The sequence below is a fragment of the Melanerpes formicivorus genome, unplaced genomic scaffold (genome assembly GCF_026170545.1).
Source record: "Melanerpes formicivorus ecotype bairdi unplaced genomic scaffold, bMelFor1.0.p_v2 SCAF_1, whole genome shotgun sequence".
Classification (NCBI taxonomy): Eukaryota; Metazoa; Chordata; class Aves; order Piciformes; family Picidae; genus Melanerpes; species Melanerpes formicivorus.
In genome coordinates this window covers 29,073,728-29,094,835 of record NW_027142353.1, presented here as the reverse complement: position 1 = coordinate 29,094,835, position 21,108 = coordinate 29,073,728, and the positions used below count along the sequence as shown (strand labels likewise).

The window sequence follows — 21,108 nt, the reverse complement described above, 5'->3', positions numbered from 1 at the left end:
AGAGACAGTTAAAAGGCAGTTCTGGAAAGCTGATAAGGTTCTGTTGGAGACAGCAAGGTCCCTATACATTGTTTGGTTTAGTTGTGGGTTGGTTTGTTTTTGTTTTACTTTGTTCCAGTTTTGGAGATGGGTTGGTCAGTCAGACTCCATCCTCATGTGCTTCTTGTAAGATAAAGGCATCACAAAAAACTTTCACCTGCTGGTGACATCAGAACTACAACCTGACAATCTTCCAGTAAATCTAAAAGTTACACTCCTACAGGGAAGAGGCAGATTTACCTTGTTTTTATTTTTGAAGTAGGCATTAATAGGATTTTTTTTTTTAAGGAAATTTAGGGTGAAACATCTGCTCTGCAAAGAAGTAGTTCCAATTAGACACTTCCCCAGCTGAAATCTCTATCATTCCTGGATCATTCATTCTAAAACTAAAAAAAGTTATTGCTTCTATTGAAGCTCAGTAAGTTAGAAAGAAGAATTGCATATTTTCATACAAACATTCCAAATATACATTTTAAAACCAAAATGCACTCCGAAACAAATGTCTCATAAAAGACACCGTTTTAAGCAACCTGTAGTAACAGCTTTACAAAAGAAAACTGAGGAATGTAGCGTAGTATTTCTAACATGACAATGCTAAAATCCTAAACAAGTCATTTAACACTTAAGTAGTGTTTTAAATATACATATTTCTTTACGAAACAGTTTAGCAATTCCTTGTACCACATACAGTATATAAATACTTGAGTAAGAGGTCATAATGGGAGATGCCAGGGTTTATATTCACTCTCAGATGCTTCAGATTTCTTAAGTGTTTTACTATAAGGCACAGTACTGCTAATCTAAAAGAAAGGAATAAAAGCTAATGGCAAATCCGGTCAAAACTCCTAACACAGAACAGCTAAGAGAAGAATTCCAGCATCTCTGTGCAAAGAAAAATAAAACCCGAACCAAACCCAAACTTAATTCTAAGAAACAGTTTCCATTTTTATATAATGAAATGGGACAGGATAGGAATAAGAAGGAATTAAGTAAATTCTCATAAATAGACTAATAAATATATTTTAGCCATAGTTAGCCCTTTACCTCTGTTCTACTGAGTTCAAGATTGGAAGAGGTAACCAGCGTGCATATACCTAAGTAAGTCTACATGCTCAGCACGTGAAGACCACCTAGCGCAACCTATAACTGCCAAATTCAGTACAAAAATGTAGCAAGATGGAGAAAGTCTCCTTTTCCCCCAGCATCCACTCTGTGTAGAACACATTACAAGATCAAATTAGTACTTGTTACATGTAAGGAAAGTTGCAGCTAGCAATGTTTTTAATCACACAAAAGTATATGCAACATAATCCATGAAGTTACTTGACTTCCACGGTTAGATTATGTCTTTTCTAAGAACATCCATCTCCAATTACAACAGATCAGAACTTTCAGAACATTTTAATAGCTGTAGTCTTGTAAGTGTTCTCCATGTGTACATAGTGAATGTAAATAGTGTATCCAAAATACTTATCTGTTAAGACATTCTACACTGTTTTCACTGCCCACTCTTCATCTTTGTTGCAGCCCTCTGGAACACAATGACATTGTAACACTGCTTACAGAAAAAGGGTTATTGCATCTTTCTTTTTAGGATGAGACATCCAGAGGAGATTTTATAAAATTCTCCTGTGTACAAAATTCTTAGTTATTAGCCCTTTTGGAACACCAGCTAGAAAAGTCTGAAAGGTAAAATAATTTACAGCGTTATTTCTTCCATTAACTAGACAAAAGTCCATACTAGTTAAATAAAAAATAATAGTTCTTCAACAGTCTATTCAAGAGATCTTCCCAGTAAGCAGTTCAGTGGGAATTTCCATTCGATAGATGTTCTCCATGCCGGTTATTACTGACATCCACATCTAGAAGTCAGGAATAGAAGAAAAATTGTTTGTTGGTTTACCATTTTAATACATTTTACCTGTCACATCAATCCTAACTCTGGCAACAAATCTCATATTGGTATGTACCTAAGCTTCTCATGATTCTCCAAGTCAGTAGTCCTCCTAAGATACTGCTTACATCTCCCCCCGCCCCCCCAAAACAAGTTTTGTCCAGCTCTGTAGAATTCACTACCTACCTGCTTGTGTTTTTTGAACATGGGTAGTAAGTGACACCACTCAGTCTGGTCCATACTGCAACACTAACACTACTGATAGCAGTTAGTGAATGGCATTAAGGATTATCAAGTGATAAACCAAGTATCACTTACCAAGTAATGCGGTGGTTTCACCTGCATCCTCCTTCAAACTGGTGCACTGCAACACAGATTCATTAGTGGAGGAAGCTGACAACTCGCTTACTTCATTTCTGTCATCATCTTGTAAAGCAATACTCAGACTTCCAACTGAAACACTGCCACTTATTGACTCAGGCATTGGAACTTCAAGCACATCTTCAGGGTCCCCCTGAAAAATAGAAATAGATTTAACTGACACTTTCATCTACCATGAGGCATCAACATTCCTTCACATTACCACTTTGTAACCCCACCTTATTGGAAAAAAGGCCATCTTTTGACCTATTATCAGTGTGCTCATGGGTACATTGTTGAGCAGTGTCTATTTTCAATGTTATTGTCTGACTGCAAAGAAAGAAAAAAAGCCAAGTACAAGCAAAGCCAGTTTTTCAACATCACCCCAAAGCCAAGAACAGCAACAAGAGGAGTGAACCCAGCCAGCCTTTTGGATGAAACAGATCAACATTGCAGCAACAGTACTGCTGTAGTGTGGTCAGAAGGAGGCTCAGCACAACCAAGTCTTCACTGAGCAAACCTACTGATGTTTTTTGAGTTTGGGGAAGTCTGTTTATCATGATCACAAATGGGGAAGGTCAGATTTTTTTAAAATTGGAGTAAGCCAGCATTGGACATCAAAACAAACTTGCCTCCTACTCTACCTCCATCCTAAATCTGTTTCAAAAATGCAAATATGCTAGCTTGTCATTTTGTGAGAACAAAACTTCTGCAGTACAAAGGAATTTATTTTGCCTATTGTATAGCACAAGATATTGCTGATCCATTCTCAAACTTAACTCAAAATTCTACATGCACAATTCAGGGCCTAAAATTAGACAGACCACTTTCACTAAGCCCTTGCCTTTGACATACTAACATTACTTACACATAAGCAGGTATACTGCAGTACAAGTAGCTGTTCTGTGGGCTTCATGAGTCTTTTTCCTCTCCTCAAACAATTAGTAAAGGCCCATCTTACAATAAAAAACTTCTCAGCCAATTCTTTCTTTAGGACCAAAGCAGTGTATTTTTAAGTGTACTGAATTTTAATAAGCTGTAGAACTGCTACAATTGAAGAGTTAAGACACATGCAATACTAATTATCTGTGTGTGTGGGCTGAGGGTGTTAATTATTTTGTTTTCCACAACTTAGGCAGTTATGTATGGAAAATACAACATTCAACAATGCTCTACTAAATTGGACATGATGAGATGCAGTTCTTTGCTTGTAAGAAATGCAGAACTAGACCACTGAAGTATGCTCTTTACAAAACAGAAGGCACCCAACAGGACCTGGTGCCTGCCTTCTACGTTGAGCCTTGAAAAATACTTCAAATGCTGCAAAATTTTTTTTTTTAGAAAACCAAACTGAGCTTTTAGCCTCTTTGCAGAAGGTTCAGTAGATGTCTATAATAAGGCTGTATGTTCTTGTCTGCCATTACGTCACTCAGTGAGCACACTGCTGAAAGAAGCCACCTTGCTCTTTGCATTTTTTTCTCACATTAGTAAAAAATTCACACCATCACTCTATGGACTACGCTGAGCAAACTGCAAACTAAGCTAGAAACATTGTTAGCTTCAGTGGAACTTTGATTGATGCATAAGCAGAACATATTTCCTCTAGTTCATTGAAAGAGAAAAAAAACAGAACACCACCACAACTCAGGCCTTTGTATTTAATATAATTCCATTCAACCCGCTTTCCAACATTCATTTTGTCTAACAAGCAGAGGAGGTATTACTCTTCCTGATTAGGCATGATATCAGCATCCTCTGCAACAGCATGAATTCAGGGAATAAGTGCGGTGTTCAGGTTTTAGTATTTCAGTTTTCGGCCTGTATACAAATGGATACATCCTGTATATAATGCAAGTTACATCAGCTCTGAGAATTGAAAATGAGCAAAACCAAGCTACTAGCATAATATTAAAGTAACAACAGCTATTCCACATGGCAAAAAACATGCAGCTCTTGGGTAATTGTAGCAGTTTGGGCTGGGTGCCCTGGGGTGCTTCCTGTGTCCAGAAGTCCAGACCAGTGGGTGGACATAGGAAACTAGGTATTTCATACCATAATTCTCTGTGCCACTGTAAGATCCAGCGCGGGGTCTGGCACTTTCTTTCTTCCCGCTCCATCACCCGGTAACTGGGGGAGATGTCTCCCAGCCTTGGGCCTGGCTAGGCCCAAGGCCAGGGGGATGGGCAGTCTCAGATCTGGCCAGCTGAGACTAGCCTAGCAGTGGCGGGGCGGGGTGGGGGGGAAGAAGGAGCCCTGAGGGTCTTGGGTGTACCCTCAGGTGGGGATGGGATGTTTCTGGGTCTGCTTTGGGATTTCTTTTGTCACTGTGCTTCTGGCTCTCTGTAAACACTTACTGCTTTCCATTTAAACTTTCTACCATTTTTGCAATCTGTATGTCTGAGTCATTATTTTTGCCCGTGGTAGGGAAGGGGTCTGCCTCCCCATCACAGTAATACACAAAAGTGCCATAATCTGGTATGTATATACATTATACATACACACACATATAGTCACCTTTTATAAATCACTTTGCTTTGTCAAAGTCTTCCATAGATCTGCTAAATCCCTACAATGAAGAGAAAATCTAGCCAAAACGCACACCTGGCCTATGAAAGGAAGGATCCTAAAACCAAGGAACACCCCTATTTTCTGAAGATCTCTGTACATTAGTAAAAGAGAAAAAGAAGTACATTCATGCCTATAGCAATTTAGTGGAACTCAAAACTACTTATTGACAGTGACTAAATAACCTACCCCATGTGTCTTCATCTCTCTTTTCTGGTGCTGTCAGAAAGAAATGAGAGCACATCATTTTCTCTACTTAACCAATTTCTATGAATGTCTTTAGGAAGGTTCTAAGTACTGGCTCATTAACAGTGATAAAACACTGGGCAAACGTGGAACTACATAAACATTCAAGACAGAAAAACTTCTTCCTTTGAAGCACAGATCTCAAAAATATCAAAGATATGGTCTAACTCTATTGAATGAAGTTTATTCTTGCAGCTTGGGCAAACTGCCCCACCTCTGCTTACACTTTGTTGCTATTATCAGCTGGAGATAGAAAGAATAGTTACCACAGAAGGGTACACAGGACATTCATAAGCTGCTCAATACACTTTAAGATCTTAGTCCTAAAATTCCCTTATTTTCCTGGTTCCTAATAATTCTTGCATTTTTGTCCAGCTTCTTTAGTCTTGTCAAGTAACAATTGCTCTCATTTTGAACAGTTACATGAAGGCTTGCCTCCTGCACTGCACTTCTACCTTGAAGAGTGAAGAAAGCACATACATACCCAGTATCCCAAAGCTTTGATAACATCTAGTTTACACATTGGACAAGTTCGGTGGTCCAAGAGCCAAGGGTCAATGCATGTTCTGTGGAAGATATGCCTGAAGAAAAGAAAAGCCTATTAGAACTTACAATGAAAGCCATATACTATTCCTTCAAACAGTGTGCATGTTACTATATATATAAAAAATAAACCCACTCCTTTATATCCCTGACAATTGGGTACTGCTTAATGTACTAGGACACAGTTCTGGAAGAATCTATCATGAAACTTTCTGAAATAAGAGATGTTACTAACCACAAGGACACCACAGTTACCAGTTCACCATTGTACAGTTCTAACTTAAGAAAACACAGCTTCAGCTCCTAGACCACTCCCAATTGCTCCGTTTTCCTGCACAGATAGGAAGTGCTACAGTCTCCCAGTGCCCCTCAACATGTAATGGACCATACAAGTGGCACAGCTTCAGTTTTGCCACCAGAGTTTCAGAAGAGTTTCCTGAAAGCTCATCTAAAGAGGGAAGAATAAATTATAGTAACTTACTTGCACGGCAGAATTCGGACAGTGTCTTTCAGTTTATAGTTTTCAATGCACACAGCACAGTTTTCCACATCAACATCTAATCCCTAAATATGACAACACATTTAAATGTATCACATCCATGTTTCATTACAGAACAAGCTTTGTGCAATAGCTAGATTCACTGAAAGTATAAAATGCTTTACCAAATAAAAATCTTCCACATTTAATTCAGGATTCCATCAAGGGGCGATTGGATCAAGTGATATCAAATATTAAAAGCAGCCAAAGCCAGACTTTCTCATTTAAATAGCTATTACCTTAAGTAATTTAAGTCTCAAGCACTGGCTTTGCTCATGGGAACACAGTAAAATTTCAGTTTAAAGGAACTACAAATTGAAGAAACTTTAAAAGATGTCAGCATCAAAGACAAAAGCACGCAATCTAATTCTCAGCTGATGGTCCCAAAGACTTCCAAGTGCTGAAGCAGGAACCTCTTTTTCCACACTTTTTTTTTCCCCACCACATCCTAGCTGCTGTCCCTTGGTTGCCAGAACTGAGGAATGTAATTTGAGAGGGTTTTGAAAACTTCCCTCCAAGCTCACAGAGACAGTCAAAATGCAGTAGTTCCCCACCTTGATTTCTTTTTTTCTAAGGGTTTACCATCTTACCTAACAGGTCTTACTGTCTTCTTGAAGCCATGCTTATAGTGCAAATACAATGGGTATTTCCAGATGAAAAAGTAGTAATTCAGTGTTAATTAGGTTGCATACAACAAATACTAGAAGCACAGAATGAGCCCTTTCATCCTCCACAAAAATCAGTATTTTGTGTTCGCCGCTTACCGAGACACTTCCGTTTCATTACCACAAACACCAAATGAATTAATACTGGAAGTAAATTTTCAAGTTCAAGACAAGTTTCTCTCCTTTGCATGGTATTCATTTACTTAATGCCTTTAATTCCCAGGTAAATCAGACTTTTTTTCCCCTTCAGCAAAGTTAAGACAAGTACTTACTGTGTAATAAATGTTTTTTTCACTTCTGTAGCACACCATATGTAATGTAACGCATACTCAAATGAGTGTCCATTTTACAATAATCCCATAAGCTTCTCAGGAAAGAGCTACATGATGGCAAATGCACTTTTAATCTATTGGACCTATTTTTAGTTAAATACCTCAACCCCACATGAAGTGGTAACAAAAGACTGTACTGTGTCACAATAAAAAATACATCCTCTTTTACATGGCTGGTAGAGCATGTATTTACAGAAAAGACAGGACTGTAGTTCCATGTACATTTACATTAGCTCATGAAAGTACCTTTGCATCGCTAAATCGCATAATTTTGCTGATACTAGGCTTATTCAAATCAAATTTGAAGACATGATTTACCAAGCAGAAAAATATTTAACAGATTTTAATCTTAACTCATCCTACTTCACTTAACTGACAAGGGGCTCGCTGTTACAACGACAACTGCACAACTTAAATTCCTCTGCTTTATTTAAGAAAAGGTGTATTGATGGGAAAGAAATACCTGGTACCCTGCAAAAGTCTCAAGTAATTTTTAGAGGTTTGCTGAACATCACTTTCTAAGTCCTTAACATCTTCCTTGTGGTTCTCACTATAGATTTCATCATGGCCCTTTTCTATCCATTTCTTGTTATGCTGTTATGCTTTGATACTATGTTACACAAATTTTGGTCTAATTCCTCATTTCTTGATCTCTGGTCCACCACTGCATGAACACGAAGTATAAATATGTCTGTTCACAGCTTGACATATATTACTTTTTGGTAGAATTTACAATATTATTGAAAGTAACAAATACTTATAAAATGCTGCTTCACCATGATGAACGTATAAGAGAAAAAAGGCAAGTTCAAAGAGAGTTTTGGGGTTTTTTAGATTCCGAAGCCAATTTACTAAATGAAGGATACTCTCTGTAACATGTGCTCAATTACAGCTTTTAAAATTTCTTACACAGATGTCCTTTCTCACCTCAATCTTATTCATGGGTTAAAAAATCCTAATCCTTGTTTTTTATCTCTGAGCAACTCAGTCCTTAAATGAAAATTAATCAAAGGGGTGGGGGGAAAAATGCCTATGTAGTAGCAGAAGTCTAGTCAGAGCCTAATTTAGGAACTAGAATCACAGCTGCCTGAAACCCCACCTCAAATACTTTCTTTCAAAACCTTGACTTTTTCTACTTCAGTTATTCTAACACTGCTATGAGTTTAGGTCATATGCTGTAAAAGCCAACTTCTCAAAGGCTGCTCGAATTTTTAGAATAGTTTAATCTTAATACATAGAAATGTACTTCTAAAAAATTCATGCTTCAAGTAAGTCTACCCAGCTCCTTAATGTATTGCTTGTCAAAAAGATGAAACAAGTGTTTCATTTTTCAAAGCTTTTTAGATCTCTGTGGCCTTCCGATCAATAAAAAGATAGATATTCTCTTAAGAAAACAAAACATTACATCAGCTGTAAGAACTGTGCAATCAATAAGCCCGAGGAAGTGTTTTGCAATCCACTTGTTGATGTTTTCAAGCACTGAAATGATATTAGTGTTTCCTCATCTTTACAGTATCAGCCCTGCAGTCTCCCACAGCATTCTGTACAAGCAGGGAGTATTTGTAACAAAATGGTTTTACATTTCATAGGTAGTTCAAATTGCACTTTTCAATTTTAAATTCTGCCTCCTAAATAAAGGTCCTAAAATGAGCCTAAAAATAAAATGCAAGTCACACTGCAATTACACGGTGAAAATTTCTTTAAACTCTATAAAGAGATTTCAACAACTTTTAAATTATACAATGACCAGAGCTACTGAATTACCTTTTCTCCACGTTTCACAGTATGAAGCTGAAGCTGGCTGATTGCTTTCTTGGTTTCTTTCCTATGTCCCTTGAATAAAGGCTTTACATATTAGTACATGAAATATTTTTAACAGTTAGTTACATTTCAAAGCTTTTAAATACTTTCCATATGAATTACTAAGTCTTCTGAATGCATCGAAAATATATTTTTTTTTTAATTGGCCTAACTTGTTTATAAAATACTTCCAACCAGCAGATGTTGAAGGACTACAAGCTTTGCATTCTTGGGGCACAGCAGCAAACAGGGTAAGTACACTGCTCTTACAATGAACTCAGCCATCGCAGAACTATGCAGACCAAGCCGCCATACACGGCTGTGAATCGTGACTGCCTGCATGTAAGGGCCTTCCCGCACAGAAAAATTACAACAAACGTAAGCTTTAGAGGGAATCAGAGCTTAAGCAACAGCTGTATAACCAGACCTTCGAGTTAGGCAAGCCAATGAGCAAGCAGACTGTACATTCTGCACCAGCTTGGGAAAAGGTGGAATCCTGCAGGGCAGCCTAGAGCTGGCCACCAGGTCAAAAGGCTGCTTGTAGCTATTAATACTTGCCGTCAGTTAAACACTGTCTCACACATTATACAAAGCTTTGCACTGAAAGGAGACATTATGCAAAAGAGATGACAAGAAAGGCTTAACAGACATGAGGCACCATATTGGACTTCTATACAGTAACAGTCCCAATTATGCTTAGAGGGAAAGCAAGAAAATAAAGCAGTACTGTATTCCAAGATGAAGTGCTAGCTACTGCTAGAAACTGAGCCACCATGCACTCCCAATTAACAGATTTTTAACTTTTTAACAGCAGCCCTCACTGATAAAATACAGTCAATGAATAAATTAGAAGAAGAAGAGCTGATGGCTGGGTTTTCTTCTACAAACAGCGTTGAAAAATTGGTCTTACAGCGTTAAAAAGAATTAGCCTGAAAGATCTCTCAGAAACTGAGAGTCAACCAGCAGCAACAGTGTATTCCACCTTCTGTATCAGTTCCCAGCTTTCTGGAAGGTCCTGTTTCAACTTTGGTAGCAAGATGGTCTGACAAAGTTTACCACTAAACTGATTCTAGAATAAAATTTAAGATACCCATCCTTATCTTCATTCTGCAGCTACACAGTGGCTTGCTTTAAAGCATAGCATACTTAACTACAAGCTTTAATTACATTGGAGTCAGTAACCCAAGCAAAATAAGATCTGGGTTAGAAATGTAGGTTCCTCCAACATACCCCCCCCCCCCCCAAAAAAAAAAAAAAAAAAATTCAGAATCTAGTATTTCCAAAGAATTTAAGATCTTCATGACAATTTCAAATCTGGGCTATTTTTGCTATTTTTTGTTTTCAAAGGCCATTTTGAAATAGGGAGAACTGAAAAATCAGCATAACCATCTAATGCTAGACAATTTAATTAAGAAGTGCTGATATGACAAGTCCAGTGGCAAAATCTTTTAAGAGTCTGTGCTGTGTATTTCTGGGAAACATCACAGGAGCCCTAAAAAAAATGTTCTTAAAATTATTCATAAAGCAAGCACTTGAACTTCCCTTAGCGTGAACTTTGTCAAAAAGCAACGGGAAGAAGTGACTTTCTTCACCAAACAACTGTTACAACACAAAAACACACACCCCTTTCCATAAGCAACAAAAAGTTTTTGATAGAAGTATTCTCAAAATGAAAGTTAACAGAACTTTGGTAAAAAAAGACTCTAGGGAGCCAGCATTTTGAAGAGACCACAGATTTATCCAATATAGAAGTCCTATGTGCTATCCTCAAGTTACTGAAGAGAAACTAAGGGTTTTCCTAGAAGAGTCCTCAGAGTACTCAGAGCTCAGACTCCCAAAGGCAAACAAAACTGCCTTCCCTTCTCCCCCACAGCTAGAGCTTACACTTCAAGCAGAAGGAGAAGCCCATGTGATAAGCAGACATTTGAAATAGTGTTTTATCTTAAAAGCTTGCAAAGACAAACAAGTACAACCCTCTTTTTCACTGTTAGTAGAGAACTACATCAGAGTTGCTAAATACCATGAAAGGAGCCTATCTGCAAGAGTTAAAAGCACAGGGAAGTGCCATCCTCACATATTTTCAAAACTCAGCTGAACAAGGTCCTCAAGAACTCCATGTATGTTGCTCTCACAGGGTTCTGAACCAGATAGCCTCCAGAGGTCACTTCCAACCTAAATTATTCTACGATGAAATCCTTCCCTGAAGGGAAAAGGTAAAGATTACTTTTTTTTAACCTACCAAAAGAATAGGAATGTGGAAGGGGCAAATAAGGATCAAAGTTCCTCCTTTCTGACCATTCTGATATTCCCACCACAGTCAGCAGTTCAGGTAGTCTAAGAGCACAATCTCACCATATGTGCTCCTTCTAGGCTGCTGCAATTCAGTACTCTACAGTGGAGTGATAGAATAAAAGTACCAAAAGCAGTTTCCGTAAAGCTTTAGAACAAACAATCCTATTCCTAACTGCTGGTGGGTCTTATTAAGAAAACACATTACCATGGTCTCTTTCCATTAACAAGTGTCTGGTTAGGAAAGTTAGTACTTCCAGGCTGAAAATCGCTGAAGAATGAAAATAATTTTTCATGCCAAAAGGAAGGAAGTCAGGTGACAAATCACACAAATCAGTTGTTGACAAGTGGCTAAACGTATTTCCCACAATTTCATAAGAGTATCTAATAATTATAACTAGCCAAACTTGTGATGCTAATTAGCACACTGCTTATTAGCTTCAGTAGATATTACTGAGTAGCATTCACAGACAGTAAAGTAGCAAGAAGGGAGAGATCTTCAAGAATGCTTCAATAAACAAGTAAAGTTCAGCAACTGATTTGCAATGAGAAGACAGTGAATGGTCTAAAGCACAATCATTTCAAATTACCTGGCTTCCAAACTGTGATCCTGTATAGAGGAAACGTTGTATATAGTAAAATATGAGCCAAGCAAGTGATATAATCATCATAGTGATGAAGGCAATGGCTACGAACACAACTGACTGGCCACTTATGTATTCCTGCACGTGTCGTGTGCCAACAATAATGGTCATTTTCACTGGAATCCCTCTTCGCACTGGCTCCAGTATCTCTATTCCTTTTGGATAGCCAACCATTATCACCACTGTATTTCCTGTTCCTGTTAGAGGGAAGAAAAAGACAAAAAGAAGAAGAAAGAGTCAGTGATCACAGTAAAAATTTAGCATTCTAATTTGAGCCACTTCAGTCAAGACCAGCAAGCAAAGTTAGAGCAAAGCCTCTCAGTTTTGTTTTTTGGTTTTGCTGTTTGTTTTTGTTACCTAATAGCAGATAAGATACAAAATTTACTTGTAAAGAATCCTTTATTTAATTTATGAAACTCTTGAACACAGGATAAATTTAAACAGATGCATATTTACTGTTTGAGGCCTTGTACTCACAGTGAGGTGCGATGTGGATACCATGCAATAAACAGAAACAAAACCAAACAACCAACCCACCCCAAATAGGCAAGTTATACACAGCTCATCTTGAAGTTCCTGAAGTTCTAATGTGCAACTTAGGGAACAGCTGGTCTTTTATTTTTCAGTGTGGGAATTCTAGCTGCAGATGGAGACCGTATGTGAACACCATAAATAGACACATTGATAATCAAGTTTGAATCTGAATACACAGCGCAATTACACTGGATATGTGAACAAAAGGAGAAAAAAAATACGATATGTAATATTAAATTACAGGAAACATTTAAACACTTAAAGATTCTTCAGTACTAAACACTAAAAATGTAAGAAGATTTCATGACAAGGACTTGTCAAAAAATACTTGGGAACTCTTTTGGGAGCATAGAATGCAAAGATTTATCTATCATATTAGAACTCAAAAGCACTCAAGCCATACAAGAAAGCATCTCAATCAAAAAAACCACCAACCAACAAAACCAAAACATACCAAAAAAACATACCCCAAACCTAACAAACACTTTAAGCACCATGCTACCATCAAACCCACTGTCAAGACCAACTAGCAGAAAACCAAGATTCTCTGTGGCTACAGTTTTACTCCATTTTGTCAGGAAGCATCTCTGGTTTTATCTCAGAAACACCTAACCTAAGTACTACAAAATAAATTATAAACCAATGTACTCATTAAAAATGTCACCTTTTCACTGGTGTATGCTGTTTTTATCCAAATAGGTCTTTGTGTGTACCAACACTGCTGTACACCTTTGGTACATCAGGGCTTTGTAGTTTACTTTGCTATTTTACCTCTGAGAAAAAGTGAAAGTAAGCTTGATTCAAAGTAGAGAAAGAAAAGACAGAGGGGATTTCCTAAACAGAAAACTAAAGCTGTAATGTCACTACTACCTTTTTAGATTTCCAAGATTACCCACCTGCAACAAGACCTCCCACTGGAGACTTAAAGCCTTTTTCCCTCCCAGCTGTGGTATGATAGACTCCCTACAGAGAAGCTATGTCAAAAGAAATTGTTGCTTAATTTTTTGTAACATTACAGCAACTGGGGATTTTCAAAACTCCAAACAATGCTTTGGACTTTTCTGTCCCTCTGCCTAAGACAAAGCTAGTTGCCTGAAAAATTAAAAACAAAATCAAAACAACTCCTTTCGTTAAGCCAGTTCTGGCTGTGACACCTCATCAACCTGGCACTCTGCTACTCTGCCAAGGGGAATCTGCCCAAGTTTCACTTCTGTACATAGCAGCTCCTCTCTCCATAAGGTGCAGTCTGATGCGAATGAAACTAGTTTCCAGTTACCAGTTGAATAACTCTCCATTCCAGTTGCCCTTTTTCCATCTTCATCTTACACAACAATCCCACTTCTGGTGACCTAACAAAAACCATACCCATCTGCCAAACCTGCAGTAAAAGAACAGATATTCCAAACAAGCACCCAGCTTGGCTCACCAACAGCACCCATCCAGCTGCCAGCATGCGCTGCCTTGCCTGGTGGGTGCATTAGGAGACTCAAAGCAGCAAAGCTGAAGAAAGACACGACAAATCCACAAGCATCTGGGCTCTGCTAATCGGTTTTATTCACCAACAATGTACCGATTTTCACAATATCCCAAGCATACTAAAAATTGCTTAATGTTATTTTCCTCTGTGAACCAGAATGAAAAGCATTACCAGAGAGACTCATGAATCTCAGACAAGATTGTCTGAAAAACTACTTCCTTTCAGACCCTGCACAACCCCACAGGGAGTTAACAAGAAAAGAATGTACAAAGGTAGAAATTTATCTTACATTGCTTAGAAGTATTATCCACATACCTACATCAGGAGATTAGGTCATATGTCCTTAACCAACTGTAAGATTTACAAATAACAGGAGAGGTGCCTAGGGATGACTAATGAGCAGTACAGCAGGGCTGGAAAGGTTTATGTGGGTTCATTCACGTTTGGAGAAGAAAAGGAAATTTAAAGATTAGAGACAGCCTGGATTTTTTCAATCAATAAAGGTTTCCTCCTTAATCCTGAAATCTTGAGTCAGTTTAATCCTGCTGTCTAGTTCTCTGTGCCATTTCTAACAAAGAAGTATTTAAAACCCACACAACAATCAGCAGTGCCCTTCTCTGTTTAGTCACTAACATATCCAACTAACAGACAGCTTTTTCACTGAAATGGAAGCCAGGATACTTTTGCACAATGGCAGCCAGACACTCTGACACTTTCTAGTTTTATAACCAGCACAACTGTGCCACACATTTTTAAATAAATGGCCATTAAGAGCATTTTAACAATTTTTAAAACGTTGTGCTGAACCTGCCATTAAGAATACATGCAACTAAACACAATGGCCTTGAAGGTCATGAGACGAAAGAAAGGGAAGAAAAGGAAAATTGTGATCCACTACTATAAAAGGAACAAGAGCAGCTCCAGAGATGCAGTTGCCCTGAGCAGCCCATAAGACTAAGGCCTTTAACTCATTCCTCACTAATGTTAGACTTCTGTTCTGAAACACATTCAAAGACAGAAATGCTGTTGAGTCATTCCACCGGCGGCTTCTACTGTGACACAACTCAGACCTCAAATCATATTTACAGAAGAACTCCAAGTATCACACATACATAGTATCTACTGAGAGCATGCTTTGTTGGCCTTACCTTTCTGTAATCTTACAATTTTGCAACAAACAACCGTAATTATACTCTTTCAGAGTAAACTTGATTTCTCTGATTGATGCTTCAGTGGAATTCAGTTTGAAATTTAGTCTGTGTTTTTTTTTTCCCTGCCCAACATTATCATCCAAATAAAGCAGTGAGAGCTGGCAGGTCCCTAGGATACCTGGAAAGGAGGGTTAATTTGGAACTCTGAAGCTGAATGTATGCTTCCTGTCAGTGTGCCAAGATGAAAATTTACTGATAGTATTTCTAGTCTTCTCTTGCAAAAGGAAACCAGGACTCTCTTGATGAGGAAAAATTAGCAATACAGGTCTCGATTCCAGGCATCCCTAACTATCACATTTATCCCCATTCAGGCCTACAGTTCAAAAAGGTAGTTTTCTATCATTTGGAAGACATGAGAAACATCAGAAAACTCTCCAAGCTTGAGCACCTTGGTAAAAGTGTTTGAAGTCAGTAAGCATAGGTGCCCTATTAATATTGCCACAATTAACACTAAATGTTCTCTTTAGCTCCTGGTCCAAATGAATGACTCTGATCTTTACCAAACACCTAACAGCACAGTAACAATCTGAAAATAAGCTTTGTTTCAACCACCTATCCCAACCTCATCTCACAGTGGTGCATGTTGCGTTTTCACCCTCCTCAACCAAAAGGCACAAGCAGTTAGGCAACTGACTATGGTACACATTCCTCTTTCTTCATGGGTTTCCAACACTTATGCACTCTTACCTATAAAGTCGGTAAATGCATTTTAAAGTTACTCCTGCTTCTTAACAACATAGCACCTCAACATCATACAGTCACCACCAAAGTTAAGGAAGCCACTGATTTTAGCTCTGTCCTTTCAGTAGTCTGGTACCAGCAGCCTTTAGTAGGAAGCACCAATAATACAGAAGCTACGCACCACTTGAGAATCCTGAGTACTTACTGAAAGCCACGCAGCAAAGAACTGAGCTATAAGCCAAAATAACCCTGGCGCTGGCAAGAGCTTATAAAACCATGAGTACAAAGTTCTTCACACCTGTTTTGTTCAATATGCTTGCATAAAAAAAATTACAATGAAGGAAAGGACTAGTGGAGTGTACCTGGCAATGCTACATCAATGACCTCTTTCTTTACACAGCTGAAGTCATATACTCAAGCTAAGTCCCAAGTTTCCCCTAGACCTACAAGCCATGCAACAAAAGCCCCATTCCAAAATATCTTCAAATTACTACAGACAGTCCCCCTCTAACTCTCCTCACTCTGCTCTCCACACCTTACCTCTCCAGACTCCACTCCCAGCTAATATTTACACACAGTACTCAGTCCCTTGGGAAAAGAATTTTAAACCTCTATTATGCAACAAGTTCATCACCACTACCAAAAATGAACAGAATTAAGACTGACAAAAAAGCCTATATCCCTGTAAAACTGAAGTTTAGGTTTATACTATTCAGACTGAGTAAGTGAAGTACATCTCTGAGTAAAATGAGCATCTTTCACTGGAAAAATCCTCTTCAGCCTCATGTGAAATTGTTTCAATATTACTTCTCCTGAGGAAGTCATCCAACATTTTGAACAACATAATTTATACAGCAAGGGCCTAAAAACTTGAGACATCAGTAGTAATATTTAAAGAATCTTCTTTTGGAAGCGGGGACAGGACTGCAACGCTACATATTCAAACCCTCAACTCTCCTGTTCCAAAACTTTACTTAAAATCTCCACTCGCTTCAACCTCACAAGGTACCCCTAAAAAGTAGCCAAATTGCAGAATATTTGAAATATTTGTCCTTTATCAACTGTTTTGACACCACCTAGAGCAAATTGCTTCTTTGCCCAATCAAGAATCTCTTTTTACTCAGGTGCCATTACCTCTGAATGCACCAAAAAAACCCACCACCACTAACAGCACACACACCTTACATATACACCAGAAAGTTCAAAGGCAGGTTTTTCAGAAAGAGAATGAAAACTTAAGAGATCAGAAGTGTTACCCATTTATTACCCATTTGTAACTCAGACTGTGCTGGCATCACCCATAACCGTCGTTCCATCTCACATAATTTTCAGTGCTACCAATTGCAAATCTGTTAGTGGATCTTCCTTATGCATACAACTCCACTCCTTAATTACAGCACTGCAGATTTCCCAGAGTATTTATTCTTAGCACTTTCCCCAGAAGCAGCGTATGTTTCCTCACTTAGCAGTTCACAAACCCCTTCACAGGGATTGACAACTGGTAAAGTGGAAAAAATTATTACCTATGTACCTTAATTGCCACATGGGATCAAAAATCAAGAATACATCCTACCTGGTATCCCACCTTGACTTTCACAGCCAAACACAAGGGATGGGCCAGGCTGATCTACCCAAGCAAGAAGCATACTAAGAGGAATCATAATCATGCTTGCAACCCCCAAGTTAGTGCTACTTGGTGTTCCATGAGAGACTTGTTTTTCTGCCTGCTACACCATGTGTGCCGTGAAGGAACAACTCCTTGAGACTTTTAGCTCACCATATTAAAGAAAATGAGTTTATTTTCTTCAGAAATGCATTATGGTTCTACTTCAGTCACGTCCCTGGCCTTCACCTTCCTCATGACCAGGAATGACAGCCTGAGCATTAACAAATACATTCTGCCAGGACCATGTAGGAGTCTTTATTTGGCTTCATTTTTGTATGTCCTCCTCCTCTGAAGACCTTCTAGGTCTTCAGAAGTGTGCAAATGCACAACCAGCACCAGAACAAGGGGACACAGTCTCAAGCTGCGCCAGGGGAGGTTTAGACTCGAGATGAGGAGAAAGTTCTCCATCGAGTGAGTCGTTCGTCATTGGAATGGGCTGCCCAGGGAGGTGGTGGAGTCACCGTCCCTGGAGGTGTTCAAGAGGAGATTGGACGCAAGTGCCACGGTCTAGTCATGGGGTCTGTGTTGATAGGTTGGACTCGATGATCCTCGAGGTCTCTTCCAACCTTAGTTATACTGTGATACTGTGATAGTTATACTGTGACTTTATAGCAGATTTGCGGGGGTTTTGCCCCTTTAAGCAATTGATGCTGTTATGCTTACAAAAAACCAACAAGACTTAATATTGGCATTATCTGAGCAGACAGAGACTGCAGCAACAAAACATATGGGTTCTTATCTCTGCAAAAATCACTGCTCCCTTCTATAGGCTACAGGCCATCAACATGCTCAGACAAGCCAAATCAACGTCCTTCTCCAGGCATCAATTTCTTTATCATATCCGCAAGCGTTTAAGAATTACCTGATGTTTATACCAGTCTCCCATCCTTTACAGACCTGCACAGGAGAGGACGCTGAAGCTATTACAATACAGCCTGTACCAAAAGCGATCTTCAAACATCTGTGGCTAATGCCTTCAAATGCACCAGAAGGCATCTTCATCACCTAGCAGGTTTCCGCACAGCTTGCGGAAAGCGGCCTACCTGTCACCACTGCAGCCATTCTACCGGAGAGTACAAAGCAAAAAGGTCGCTCTGAACGAAACCGTGGCCCCTGCGCCTCCCGCCGCAGTCTGTTACACGGCTGCCCGTTTCGATGGCTTCGCCGCACCTTCTCCCTGATACCCAGGCTGCAACTTGAAAGACAGAAGGTGCCGGCGTTTCCTCAGCGTGATTTAAAGGAAGAGGAGACAAAAGCCGGGCTTTGTGTACCGTTTTTACGCTGATCTCGGCTTCCTCCCTATAGAGATCTCCCACCGCGTAGTGCCGCGCTACCAACGCGGATCAGCGTTAGACAAAGCCGCGCCATTCCACCCAAACACACGCAACCCCTCCGCAAATACGGGGAGCGCCCATCCTCGTCCCCACTCACCTAGATGGGACATGGAGACGGTGCTGTTACCGAAGCGAGCCTCGTTGTAGATGACCACGGCGGCCGCCCGCTTCCGCGCCGCGTTGGTGACCTTGTCCTTGAAGGTGCAGCCACCGCGGGCTACCAGGGCTATCCAGGGCGGTGGGTCGCCCTCGGGGGGTCCGCGGCCGCCGGGCGGCAGCGGCACGTCGTAATCGGTGTCGGTGGCGCAACCCTCCATGTGCCGCGGTGAGGCGCCACGAGGGATGCCCACCAGGCCCTGGGCGCTCTCCTTAGGCGAGCTGTCCCCGTAACGGCCGCTCTCCGTGTTGCCCCGCACCGTGCGGTTGCTGAGCGGCTCCACGTAGGCCGTGCTCACCCACGCCGTGTACCACTCTAGAGCCCGGGCGCCCTGACCCACCGGCGCCCCCAGCGCCACTAGCGCTGCCGCCACCAACGCCAGCCGGGCGCGCCGCACCATGGCCCGGCCGCCGCCGCGACGCGGGCAGCCGCGAACAGGAGGAATAGGAGGAGAAGGAGGAAAACTAGAAGGGCGACGCAGCGCAGCCACCGCACACCCCTCTCTGCCCCGCGACCGCGCCGCCCAGGTAACCCACAGCCGCCCGCCCCGGGCGGAGCCCGCCCGTTGCCGCCGCTAATGGCGAGGCGAGGCCGGACAAGCCCGCCCCCTCTGGCCATCTGCGCACGCGCGGCCCCGCCCCGGTGGAGGGTTCCCCTCCCCCCCGCAGGGATGCCGGGAGGGAGGCGGGGTGAGGGTGTGTGGTTGCTGCCGCCGCTGGGGCTGGTAGCTGCTCGAGGGGTACAAGGGGTTGGGCTCAGGCTCGATGCCAGCAGTGAGAGGTGGCCTGGGGAGCCCGCAGGCTGCAGCACCCTGATGGCCTGGAAGGGGCCTGAATGGGGGACACAAACTCGGGAGGGGAACAAGCTGGACCCTGCCGCGGAACAAGTGTTGGCTGGAGATTAACCCGACTCCTACATGGGGAGCATTTGCGGCATCTTGCTGTGGTCCAACGTGCCTCTACAAATGAGCCCTTGGAGGTTGCTGGGCCTTTAACCCTAGTGATGAGTGCCAGTTTTGAGTCCAGTCCATCAACTTGGCCAGTGACACACGTGTGAATTTAAATTAGGCACCACTCCACCTTTCAGGGCATGCCTTGTCTTAGAGCTAAGGAAGGAATTCTTTAAGGCTAGTGAGGTGCAGGAATGGGTAATGCAGAAAGGCTATGGATGGACTGTCCCTGGAACTGTTCAAGGCCAGGATGGGGCTTTGGCCAGCCAGGTCGAGTAGAAGGTGTTCATGCTCACGGCAAGGAGGGTGAAACTAAACAGTCTTTAAGGTCCCTTCTAACCCAAGTCATTCTATAATTCTACTCAAGGGTAAAGATGTCCTCTGGAGTGGATGGCAGCTGAAGCTTCTAGGGAGAAGGTTGTGGCCAGAAGACAGCTAGGAATAGTGTGATAAGCAGAGATGCAGGACAAAGGAAACAAAGCCATTCAAGTTCAGATAGAAAAGGTACTTGTGCTGTTGTACTGAAGGAAGCTTGCTTCAGAAAGATGAAATGGTAAAGAGGGTCAGTAGCATGTAAAAACACCTGGAGAAAAAAAGGCATTGAAGAAAGAGATGAGGGTATTGAATAATCATGATTGCTTTAGGGACTAATTTTCCATTAAATAAAAATACTTGATATGTACTTCTTAAATATGTGTAATCTTTTCTATTCTTTCATTAAAAACATCTGTACCTTTTTCCAGCTTGTGAAATGGATCAGTTGTTTTCACCAGCTACTGGTCTTTTTTGAAACATCTCATGCACCCATTTTTCTTTCAGATGTAAATGGTTGTGTGATCACATGTTTTTACCTGCCAAAAACATTGTCAAACTTAGCTAATGTCCTTCCTAATCTTGATTATATGTTGTGGCTGCTTATGCAGACAGAGTTTAGTAGAGCCTGGAACAGTTTGTGCAGAGGTGTCTGTCATCAGTCAAAAGCTATGAACTCCGTGAGCTGCCCTACTCTGTCTTGGCACCAATGTGTTCCCACTTCAATTCCAGAGTCAGTGTTTAAATAAACAAACAAACAAACCACTTCAAACCAAACTTATTCATTAAATTAACTCTTTAGCATTTTCCCAAAATACTTGGCAGTGTTGGGACTCTTTCCAAAGGCACTGAGCATTGTGAGGTTAAAATTA

The 21,108-nt window shown here is 40.8% G+C and overlaps 1 protein-coding gene across 1 annotated transcript; it reads right to left on the bottom strand.

Moving 5' to 3' along the window:
• Positions 1 to 1,302: 1,302 nt before the first annotated feature.
• RNF149 (ring finger protein 149) lies at positions 1,303 to 19,544 on the bottom strand. The gene is made up of 7 exons (XM_068138362.1): positions 18,916 to 19,544; positions 11,862 to 12,112; positions 8,947 to 9,015; positions 6,129 to 6,211; positions 5,589 to 5,685; positions 2,252 to 2,447; positions 1,303 to 1,901 (listed from the first exon to the last, which is right to left on the bottom strand). Exons 1-7 carry the CDS (start codon positions 19,373 to 19,375, stop codon positions 1,843 to 1,845), a joined length of 1,215 nt encoding a protein of 404 aa, XP_067994463.1. The 5' UTR covers positions 19,376 to 19,544; the 3' UTR covers positions 1,303 to 1,842.
• Positions 19,545 to 21,108: the final 1,564 nt, after the last annotated feature.